Source organism: Muscardinus avellanarius, assembly GCF_963383645.1.
Source record: "Muscardinus avellanarius genome assembly, chromosome: 12".
NCBI classification, from domain to species: domain Eukaryota; kingdom Metazoa; phylum Chordata; class Mammalia; order Rodentia; family Gliridae; genus Muscardinus; species Muscardinus avellanarius.
The window spans coordinates 65,817,673-65,830,028 of record NC_137798.1 but is presented as its reverse complement, the minus strand read 5'-3'; the positions used below and the strand labels follow the sequence as shown (position 1 = coordinate 65,830,028).

At 41.2% G+C, this 12,356-nt stretch overlaps 1 protein-coding gene across 2 annotated transcripts in view; it reads right to left on the bottom strand.

Annotated features, from left to right (window-relative positions):
• MNAT1 (MNAT1 component of CDK activating kinase) overlaps window positions 1-12,128 on the bottom strand; it is a gene marked incomplete at both ends in the record, with an annotated part of 167,761 nt that extends 155,633 nt beyond the window's left edge. For both annotated transcript variants that reach the window (XM_080707574.1, XM_080707575.1), the window contains one exon: window positions 12,040-12,128. In XM_080707574.1, the coding sequence (XP_080563700.1) occupies window positions 12,040-12,128 (89 nt within the window). The remainder of the gene's footprint in view (window positions 1-12,039) is intronic.
• Between the last annotated feature and the right edge of the window lie 228 nt (window positions 12,129-12,356).

The following is a 12,356-nucleotide window of genomic DNA, read 5'->3' as shown; positions in this document are numbered from 1 at the left end:
GTGATCCTACTTTTTGTAAAGCTTTCTCCCCATATCTTCTATTACAAATCCATTCCAGTCCAGTAGCAAGAAATAAGACCAAATCAAACAATATATTTTGGTAATACCTGAAACAGACTTTAAACATATTTGTTTAGAAATTAAATTATCTACAAAGAAATTATACTTAACATTAGCAGATTTCAGAATATTTATATTTTAAGGGGAATAAACTGTTTTTAAGTAAATCAGAGTTAGTGCTAGAGAGACAGTTTGCTTCAGTTACCTGAAATTAGAATAGCAGGCTCATTAAATATATATAAAGTAATGCAGAGTCACTGCAATATATTGATGAAGACCTCATTAATTTTCAATGATATAGCCACTATCATATTTGTGTTCTAAAAAATTTAATGAGGTATACAAACATCTGTCTTCATCTCAGAAATCTGTTTTTTAACATATTCAAACTCAGTAAATAAAAGGAAGCATTTCTAATGAAGCCCATTAAATTTTACATTTTGTCTTTTTATAGAGAATTCATATATTTGTTTGGCATGTGTATAATACATCTATATAAGGTATGTCTCTTAATATACAATATCAAAAAGAAATGAAAAATAAAAATACTGTAACTTAACCTCCAAATCATTTCATCTCTTAAACAATACATTAGGCTTCCTAACTGGCATCAAATTATTATTCAAAAAACAAATACCATGACAGTGTAGATGTTATTCATCAAAAATGAAGATGTGGCAAAATACAGCATTAGGCAAAAAAATCATAACTGAATATTTAAAATTTGGGGGATTTGGGGGGGTTTGTGTGTTTTATTTTTTTTTCCCTGTTCGTACTGGGGATTGAACACAGGGGCATTCTACCTCTGAGCTATATTTCCCAGCCCTGTTTTGTTTTTTTTTTAAGCTAGCATTTTAGAAACTAAGATATTTTTTTAAATTGTTCTAAGTAGATAAAATGGTTTTTATACCATTGTACTATTTTCATTTTATACATAAAATGGCTTTTTGGTGTGTGTGTGTGTGTGTGTGTGTGTGTGTGTGTGTGTGTGTGTGTGTAAAACTGGATATGGAACCCAGGGGCATTCTACCCCCGAGCTATACCCCCAGCCCTATTTTTTTCTTCTTTATTTTGAAACAGGGTCTCACTAAGTTGTAGATGGCTTCACTAAGTAGCTCAAGCTGGCCAAGAACCTGCAATCCTCCTGTCTCAGCCTCCCAAGTGCTGGGATTACAAGCATGCATCACCACACCTGGCTCATAAAATGGACTTGAGTTACAACCGTAATAAAAAATTTTATTTAGCAAACATATTATCATAAATTAATTGAGTAGTTACTAATTGGGATTTACACAAAAAGAAGAGAATGAAGCTAGGCTTCGGTTTTCCCATCTGTTAAAAAGGAGAAGGCAGGTGTCCAACAGAACAAGAAAGATGATTGCTAAGCTCCTTCCAATTTTAAATTAACTGAGTCTTCCAACTTTCTATCCATCCTTTTGAGAAAACAAACAGTACTTTATAGCCTGTACTTTTGTACAACCTTCCATCCTAATCCTGAGAGCCAAGTCAGACTTTCCTAAAGGGGATAATACTTAGATCTTTCATCTTTAGCAGCTAATTTCAACAAAGCCATTTATGCATTAGGAACCACCCAAACATTCTGTTCCCTTGATGCTAACCTTGCAAAATCTTCATCAATTTAAGATGTATCCACCAAAATGATCTCATTCCCCAAAGGCCCTTTTCCTAAATCAGCAGAATGGCTACATTTAGTTTTCAAGATTTCAAAGTTTCAATCCCCAGTTCCGAAAAATAAAAAATAAAAATAAAAAGAAGCCAGGCTTGGCAGTGGTGCACACCTGTAATCCCAGCTACTCAGAAGGATGAGGCAAGAAGATGGCAAGTGTGAGGCCAGCCTCAGCAACTCAAGAGACCCTGCCTCAAAGTAAAAAAAAAAAAAAAAAAAAAATGAAGGCTGGGGATGTAACTCAATGGTAAAGTACCATTGGGTTGAATCCCTAGTATTTTTTTTTTAATTTTTTTACTCAAATGTTAAGAGTCTGAAAGGGACTAGAAATACTCTACTATAAACAAATCAAAGTTAAATGAATGGCCTACAACTGGCCAGTTTATGGCAAAACCAAAACCTAAAGGGGGCGTGGTGGTGTATGTTTGTAATCCCAGCATTTGGGAGGCTGAGACAGGAGGATTGCAGGTTCATAGCCAACCTCAGCTACTTAGTGAGACTCTTGCAACTTAGTGAGACCCCTGGGATGGAACCCAGGGCCACTTCACCTCCAAGCTACACCTTCAGCCCTATTTATTTTCAAACGGGTCTCACTAAGTTACAGAGGACCTCACTAAGTAGCTGAGGCTGGCTGCGAACCTGTAATCCCCCTGTCTCAACCTCCCAAGCACAGGGATTATAAGCATGTGCCACCATGCCCGGATAAAACTATATTTTCTAACTAATGATTCAATATTCAACACAATCTGTCTCTGAATTATTAAAATACCTGGAGGTCCCCATTTACATATGTAGTAAAAGCAAAACCCACCCTCCTTCAGAAGCAGTATTTTGAGATCTTCACTCTAATTACCACTGATCAACTTCAAAATATTCCTTTTTTTTTTTTTTTTCAGGACTGCGAATGGAACCCAGGGGCATTTGACCTCTGAGCTACACCCCCTGCCCTATTTTTTATTTTGAAACAGGGTCTCACTAAGTTACAGAGGGCCTCACTAAGTAGCTGAGGCTGTCTGCGAATCGCGATCCTCCAGTTTCAGCCTCCTGAATGCTGGGATTATAAAGCATTCACCACCACACCCGGCTTCCATATTTTTAAAAGAAATAAAAATATCAGAGGACCTGAGATAATAAAAAGGCAATCAGACTACAAAAGAAAATAAATGCTAAAGGAACACAAGTAACTGCCAATTTTGAGGTTAAAAGGGGAACCCATAACAGAATTGAGAAACTCTGCAAGAATAAAGAGAGAAAAGGCCAGACACACATTTGTGATCTCAGTTCTTGAGAGACTGAGACAGGAGGATCCAGGTTCGCAGACAGCCCCAGCTACTTAGTGAGACCTTCTGCAACTTATTGAGACCTTGTTTCAAAATAAAGAATAAAAAACAGGGCTAAATAATAAAAAATAAAAAACAGAATGCCCCTAGGGTCCATCCCTAGTATCTCAAAAATTAAAAAGGAAAGAAATGCCTTAATAGCATTTTCCTAACAACTATGAGGCAGTAACTTGTCTCAGACTAGCATCCCACTATGAGCCACCATAAAACAGATAAAGCGTAAGACAGTTATTTACAGGCATTAGACAACAGGCAGCAGAAGATATCCCTGAGAGTTCAGAAATTCACAGGGCCCAGGGTGGAGCTCAGTGGCACAGTGCTTGCCTAGCATGCTTGAAGTCCTGGGTCAATCCTTACCAATGTCCAAAAAACACCACCCTACCCAAAAAAAAAAAGGAAAAAGAAAAACGAAGCTCACAAGATAAGCCCTACAATGCCTCAGCTTTCCACCTGGGGACAATTTCCATGACCTTGGCCCAGCAAGGAAGAGTTTAAGAAAAGCACAGCAGTTGTGCCTAATTCAATAGGCAAAGATCAGACAGAAGTCAGGGCAGTTGCTGAATCTTGAATTCTCAAGGCAAGGAGGTAAGAAGATGTGTGGGGACCCTCCATAAGTTCCTAGCCAAGTAACAGGCTGCACTTAGGCAATTCAAAACCAATCAAAACTTAAAAAGAGTTTTTAGGAGAAGAATAGATACTATATGTTAAGAAGTAGTAAGAATATACTGGGCCTGGTGGCACACACCTGTAATTTCAGTACTTGGGAGGCTGAGACAGGAGGATCACAGGTTCAAGGACAGCATTAGCAAGTAATAAGACTCTCATCAATCTAGTGAGACCCTATTTCAAAAGGGGGGAGGGGGCTGTGGTGTAGCTCAGTGGTACAATGCCCCAAGTTCAATACTCAGTACCAAAAAAAAAAAAAAATAAGTAAGAAGTACTAGGTATATTTTGGAATTTCTACCAGCTAGAGCAAAAAAACCACATTAACACCGTTAGACATCCAACAGGTAACAAAAATGCCCTCAACTAAGGTAACATAACTATTCTAGAATAAGGCTTACTCTATGCCTAAAATAAAACTCTAGCTGGGTGTGGTGGCACATGCTTGTAATCCCAGTACTTAAGAGGCTGACACAGACAGAAGAATCACAGGTTCGAGGACAGCCTTAGCAAGTAGTGAAACTCTCATTAACCCAATGAAACCCTGTTTCCAAATAAAAATAAAAAATTGGCGTGGGGTATAGCTCAGAGATTAAATGTCCTAGGTTGAGTCCCCAGTACCAAAAATAAATAAGTAAACAAATAAAGTTTAAAAAAAAACTAATATCAAACTCTAAAAGGTTTGCAAGGGATTAGAGTAAGTTTTAGGATGGGAATGCACTTCAGTGGTAGAGTGCTTGCCTAATATGAGGCCCTGGATTCCACCCACTCCCCTCCTGCCAAAAAATTAAATTTTAGAGGTTGAGTTACACGATAGAAATATAATCAGTTCTCCACAGATGATCCTAGCAAAGAGTAAAACAAAACCTGCACAAATTCAAAGTGATCAGCCAGAGCACAGCTATAATCCTAGAGACGCAGGGACGATGAAGCAGAAAGATCAAAGTTTGAGGACAGCTTGGACAATTTAGCAAGATGCTGTCTCAAAATAAAGAGACAAAACAGGCCGGGCGTGGTGGCGCACGCTTGTAATCCCCACACTTGGGAGGCTGAGACAGGAGGATTGCATGTGTTTGAAGACAGCCTCAGCTACTTAGTGAGGCTCTCAGCAACTTAGTGAGACCCTGTTTCCAAATAAAATGTAAAAAGGTCTGGGAGTATAGCCCAGAGGTAGAAAGCCTCTGGGTTCCACCCCCAGTACCACCAAAAAAAAAAAAAAAAAAAAAGACAAAACAGGCTGAGAATAGAGCTATGGTAAAGTATTCCTGGAATCTCCAGTAAGGGGGGGAGGGGGGTCCATCCAATACAGATGCTCAACTTATAATGAATTTGTCTCAATACACCCATAATTTGAAAATACTGTCAGTCAAAAATACATTTGTCTGCCGAGCATGGTGGCCCACTCTTATAATCCCAGCATTTGGGAGGCCTACAGCATTTGGGAGACAGAAGGATCATAGTTCAAAGACAGCCTCTGCTACTCAGTGAGGCCCTTTGCAACTCAGTGAGACCCTGTTTCAAAATAAAGAATAAAAAATAGGGCTAGGGATGTAGCTCGGAGGTAGAATGTTCCTGGGTTCCATCCCCAGTACTGCTACACACACACACACACACACACACACACACACACACACACACACACATTTGTTTTATATACAACAGCTGTTTACTTTTGTGATGGCTGACTGGGTGCCAGGGAAAAGATCAAAATTCAAAATTTAGGCCATGTATGGTGGCACACACTTGTAGTCCCAGTACTTGGGAGGCTGACACAGGAGGATCGCAGGTTCGTGACCAGCCTCAGCTACTTAGTGAGGCCCTCCACAATTTAGTGAAATCCTGTTTCCAAATAAAGAATAAATAGTAAGTCTGGGGCCAGGCTAGTGGCACACACTTGTGATCCCACTACTTGGGAGGCTGAGACAGGAAGATGGTAGTTTACAGACAACCTCAGCTACTTAGTAAGACCCTCGTAACTTAGTAACACTCTGTTTCAAAATAAAGAATAAAAACTAGGGCTAAGGGTGCAGCTTAGAAGTAGAATGGTCCAGGGTTCCATCCCTACTTATCTCCCCCACCAAAAAAAAAAAAAAAAAAAAAAAAAAAGTAGGGCTGAGGATGTAGCTCAGAGGTAGAATGCCCCTAGGTAAAATCCCCACTACTTCAAAATTTACAAAAAAGAAAAAATCAAAATTCAAAGTAGTTCCTACTGAGGGCTTTCACCCCATTGCAAAGTCAAAAAATCCTAAATTAAATGATGATTCCCCACGCTTGGGAGGCTGAGACAGGAGGATCGCACAGGTTCGAAGTCAGCCTCAGCTACGTAGTGAGGCTCTCAGCAACTTAGTAAGACCCTATTTCCAAATAAAATATAAAATGGGTCTGGGAGTATAACCCAGAAGTAGAAAGCCTCTGGGTTCCACCCCCAGTACCACCAAAAAAAAAAAAAAATGATGATAAATTGGGGACCATTTGTAACTTAATATTTAAAAATATTTTAAAGCTGGGCGTGGTGGCACACACTTGTAATCCCAGCATTTGAGAGGCTGAGACAGGAGGATCTCGATTCTCAGACAGCCTCAGCTACTTAATGAGGCCCTTTGCAACTCAGTGAGACGCTATTTCAAAATAAAGAATTAAAAAATAGGAGCCGGGCGCACGCTTGTAATCCCTACACTTGGGAGACTGAGACAGGAGGATCGCACAGGTTCAGAGCCAGCCTCAGCTACTTAGTGAAGCTCTCAGCAACTTAGTGAGACCCTGTTTCCAAATAAAATATAAAATAGGTCTGGGAGTATAGCCCAGAGGTAGAAAGCCTCTGGGTTCCACCCCCAGTACCAAAAAAAAAAAAATAGGAATGAGGGTGTAGCTTGGAGGTATAATCCCCCTCCCTGGGTTCCATCCCAGTACCACAAACATATATACATACAAATGTTTTTAAAAAGCAACAGTTCAAGATGGGCATTGGTGGGGCACACCTATAATTCCAGTACTTGGGAGGCCAAGACAAGAGGATCACAGGTTCAAGAGAAGTCTCATCAAATTAGCCAGACTCTCAGCAACCTAGCAAGACCTTGACTCAAAATAAAAATAAATAGGTCTGGGTGTGTAGCTCAGAGGTAGAATCCCCCTTGGCATAATCCCCAGTACCACCAAATGAAAAAAAAAAATCAACACTTTATAGAAAGATCACAAAATTCAGAATCTCCATAATGTACCACCTACAATTAAAAAGTACTAGCCAAGCATGGGGCATCACTTGTAATCCCGGTACTTGGAAGGCTGATATAGGAAAACTCAAGTCTAAGACCAGACTCTCCAACTTAATGAGACCCTGTTACAAAATAAAAAATAAAATAGGGCTGCAGGCGTACTTTGGAGGTAGAACACCCGTGGGTTCAATCTCCAGTACCACACACACACACACACAGGACTAAATATAGCCCACTGTGGTAGCGCACACTTGTAATCCCAGCATTTGGGAGGCTGAGACAGTAGGATTATGGTGGTTCACGGCGAGCCTCAGCTACTTAGTGATGCCCTTTGCAACTCAGTAAAACCCTGTTTCAAAATAAAGAATAAAAAGTAGGTCTGGGAGTGTAACTCAGAGGTAGAATGTCCATGGTTTCCATCCTCAGTACCGCAAAAAAAAAAAGGATTAAATATGCAAAAGAAATAAACAGAAAAATGTGAACCATAGTAAAAAAAATTAAAAAGCAGTCAATAGAAACCAACCACCAGCCGGGCATGGTGGCGCACGCTTGTAATCCCAGCATTCAGGAGGCTGAGACCAGAGGATCGCGGTTCGCAGACAGCCTCAGCTACTTCGCAGACAGCCTCAGCTACTTAGTGAGGCCCTCTGCAACTCAGTGAGACCCTGTTTCAAAATAAAGAATAAAAGACAGGCAGGGGGTGTGGTTTGGAGGTCGAATGCCCCCGGGTTCTATTCCCAGACAGAAAGAAAGAAAGAAAGGGAAACCAACCACCTAAGATGAGTGCCTTTTCCAAGGTTTTGGTTTTTTGGTTGTTTTTTTTTGGCAGGTCTGAGGATGGAACCCAGGAGCATTTGACCTCTGAGCCACACCCCTTGCCCTGTTTTTTATTCTTTATTTTGAAACCGGGTCTCACTGAGTTGCAGAGGGCCTCACTAAGTAGCTGAGGCTGTCCGCAAACCGCGATCCTCTGGTCTCAGCCTCACGAATGCTGGGATTACAAGCGTGTGCCACCATGCCCAGATCCCAAGTTTTTCCAAAGTGAGTGCTGTTCCTTAATATATACAAAGGTACTAGATATTAGTTAAAATAAATTAATATCACTTATTATTACCAACAAATAAATACTAACAACTTAGAGAAAATACAGAAGACAGAACATAATAAATAATATAAAATACAAAAAATAAGCAAAATTCAGATAGCACAAATAATTTAATACCTTCAGTAAGTAATAGAAAAAAGGCAGAGGAAAAGCCAGGCATGGTGGCGCACGCTTGTAATCCCCGCGCTTGGGAGACTGAGACAGGAGGATCGCACAGGTTCAAAGCCAGCCTCAGCTGTTTCCAAATAAAATATAAAAATAGGTCTGGGAGTGTAGCCCGGAGGTAGAAAGCCGCTGGGTTCCATCCCCAGTACCACCAAAAAAAAAAAAAAAAAAAAAAAAGCAGAGGAAAAAGGAAGAATGATAAAAACCTTAAGCAAATATGGCAAAATATTGTCTTTTACAATATCAGGATAGTAGGCATAGTTTTGTTTATCTACCACTATATTTATATATGAAATTTTAAAAGTATTTAGTAAAACCAAATGCATGTCAAATTTCCAGACAAAAGTTTTGCCAAGAATAGCAGGGGTAGAAAATTATTATACTGGGGATTGAGCTCAGGGGTGTTCTATCTCTGATCTAAACCCGTGAGTCCTTTTTTATTTACTTTTGTTTCTGAAACCAGGTCGCACTAAATTGCTGAGGCTGGCCTCTAACCTATTATCTTCCTGTCTCAGCCTCTCAAACACTGCGATTACAGACGTGTGCCACTACACCCAGCTGAAATTAAATTATTAAAGACTGCAGTAGTTGATCAAGAATTAGATATAACTAATTCAATATTGATAAGTCGGGTCCCTCCCCCCTTCCCCATGTGACCTCTGCAAGATCAGGAGGCGGAACCCGGAAGCCAGAAGTGGAGATATCGCGAGAATCCAGGTGCCTCAAAGTTCCAAACTACAGATGTTGCGAGAGAATCGGCACGTGTATAAAACATCAGTGCCTCCTATCCACCACATGACTCAGCCGGCCAATCAGGACTATGCACAACTCTCCAGACGTGTGGCCCGTGGGTCCCTTCCCCCACAGCTGGCTGACCCTCCGGAGGGGCCGGGTCCGAATAAATCAGGGGTCTCTGATAACCCGGTTGGTGTTTTTGCCTCCCTCCTAAACTCCCTATTTTCAGCCTTTCAAATATGCCATCAGAATTCTATGGAAGGGCCAATAATGATGACATACACCTGTAATCCCAGCACTTGGAAGGATCATAGGTTTGAGGTCAGCCTCAGCAACTTAGTGAGACCCTGTTTCAAGATAAAAAATAGAAGGGGCTGGAGGTGCAGCCCAGAGGTAGAACAAACCTGGGTTCAATCCCAAAACCAAACACACACACAAGAAATGATGGTAGTATGTCATCTGCCATTAGGTTTTTAAAAGTTCTATAACTTTCAGTTTTCTCTCTCTCTCCCTCTTTAACCTTCATAACAAGGATACAACAAGATCAGTTACAATTAAAACAATTATTTTATAATTGTCCAACAAATGCCCCATAATCTTCCCATCTTCCCTGACTGAATAATTTCTGCTAGGCCAGAAAATTACACTTAGTATCCTTCAAAACAGCAAACTCCCTTTGCTGTGTGTGTGTGTGTGTGTGTGTGTGTGTGTGTGTGTGTATGTGTGTGTGTGTGTTAGTAGGAATGGAATTGGAATCCAGGGACATTCTATCTCTGAGCTACATCTCCAACTCTTTTTATTTCTTTATTTTGAAACAGGGTCTCACTAAGTTGCTGAGGGCCTCACTAAATTGCTGAGGCTGCCCTTGAACCTGCAATCCTCCTGTCTCAGCCTCCAAGTACTGGAATTACAGGCATGGGCCACCACACCCAGCCTTCTTTTCCTTTTACAGGAATATAGAAAAAAATAAGCAAAATTTCTCTAAAAACCTAATAGCAGAGTATGGTGGCACAGATGCTTAGCAACCTAGTGAGAACCTCAAGAACTTAGTGAGACTCTATTTCAAAATAAAAAGGACTAGGAGTATAGCTCAGAGGTATAATGACTTTGGGTTTAATTCCCAGTACCAAAACAAAAAACCCTTACAGTCTATCTAGTGTTGTGTGGCTTATCTCTTTGATGCAGTCTCCCTGATTACTTCTACCATGTTTCCAATTTGTTTCATTTTGTTTTGTTTTAGTACCAGGAATTGAACCCATGGGCATTCTACCTCTGACTTATAAACAGGGTCTTGCTAAATTAGCACATACTGGCCTGGAACCTGCAATTCTCCCAACTAAGCCTTCCAAGTACTGGGATTATAGGCATGTACCACCATTCCTAGCCCAATATTTCCAATCTTAAGCCATTTGATTGTACCTATACTCTACTTGTGTAAATCAAAGGAAAATCAAAGGTAGAAAGATAACCAAATAAATAAGTTAAAATTACATTATAATAATTAGAACTACAACTAATCACGTAATTTATTATTATCTAATGACCTTGTCTACCACACTGAAGATTATGTGTGTGTGTGTGTGTGTGTGTGTGTGTGTGTGTGTGTGTGTCTTTTTATTGGGGATTGAACCCAAAGGTATTTTCTGCCTCTGAGCTACATCCCCAGTCCTTTTTTAATTTTGAAACAGGCTCTCACTAGGTTGCTGACAGTCTCATTACATTGTTGAGGCTGCCCTCAAACCTGCAATCCACCTTTTTCAGCCTCCCAAGCAAGGTATGTGCCACCAGGCTTAACTCCTTATTTTTTTGTAAGAAGCTTCAGGTCTGGATATGTGGTTCAGCAGGTAGAATGGCTTGCCTAGCCAGCAGATCCTCAGCACCACCAAAAGATAAACAAACAGAAAAGAAACCTCAGAGAAAATACCAGACTACATGGGCTCACCATAACATAGCAGCTTTAATCTAAAGCATTTTAGAACCACTTTTACTGAACCCCACATTTGACGATAAAAACCTAACAAGAAACACTATGACTAATTCTTGCACTTACTCTTCGAAAGACACAAACTCAACCTTCCTCTTACTCGACTCCCACCCCACCAAAGTGGATAGTTATAATCATACTTCCTGGGTTCCAGATCTTGCATGGCTCACTTGTACGGTGGGTCTCCTTCCCTATGAAACCGGAAGGATACCAGAACCTTCTTTGTGACACTGTTCTGGCAAGAATGTAAAAAAAATTCATAGTAAACCAGGCGTGGTGGCCCACACTTGTAATCCCAGCATTCGGGAGGCTGAGACAGGAGGATCGCGGTTTGCGGACAAGACTCAGCTACTTAGTGAGGGCCTCCGCAACTTAATGAGACCTTGTTTCAAAATAAAGAATAAAATATAGGGCAAAGGGTGTAGCTCGAAGGTCGAATGCCCCTGGGTTCCATCCCCAGCCCCGCAAAAAAAAAAAAAAAAAAAAAAAAAAAAAAAAAATCAAGGTAAGAGGATGGAGGACGAGGATGAGAACAGTTCCTGGCATATAATATGCATGCAGTACATGGCAGCTGTTATTTTATCTCCAAATATAACTGCCGAGAGTCTAGATTCTCTTCCTTTTAGTGATGAAAGACCAGCTGAATCCCTCGGGACAACTGAACACACAAAAGTTTTCAAAATAACTCATAGTATCAATCAATAGCAACAGTATAGACTTAGAGCAATTTTAAGTTTTCATAGTACTTTTGCTCTTTTCCATAAAAACATTTCATCTGAAACTAAACACTCCAATCCCCCACACATTTAACCAGCGATAGGTCTGAAGCCCAGATGACAACACAAAGCCTGAAAACACAGTCAAGATTTTCACTGGCTATGGGGGCGGGGGATGGGGACGCAGGTTCAAAACAGCCCAGACCTGCGACTATAGACCTAATTTAAAGGAACGCTCGCTTTCCCCATTTTTCCCCCAGTGTTGAAACTAACGACGCTCTGAACGTCCGAGAGCCGAGGCCAAGCATCTCCCGATGCTCTCCTCTCCCCCGCAGTGTCTCCCCCCAAGGAATTCAAAGCCACCAGACTCACAGAGTGTGTCCGCACACGTTCACCATCAGCTTCAAGGAGGGGTTCCGGTATTTGGTGGTCTTACACCGGGGGCAGCCCTGATCCTCCATGGCAGCTCCTCCACTAACGCCGCCGAAGCCTGCTTCAAGCCGCAGCCAACCTACTAGAGCCCCCAGACCGGATACCCAGCAGGTTCCTACCAACAGGCGCTTGGCAGGATCGGTCCTCCGCAAAAGAGGACCGGCTAGGAGCGAGGCACTGCAACAAAAACGTTCCGCCTGCGAGTTCTCAGTTCCTGTCCTTGGAGCTGGGTCTCACTCAGCCGTGAATAAAGTGGC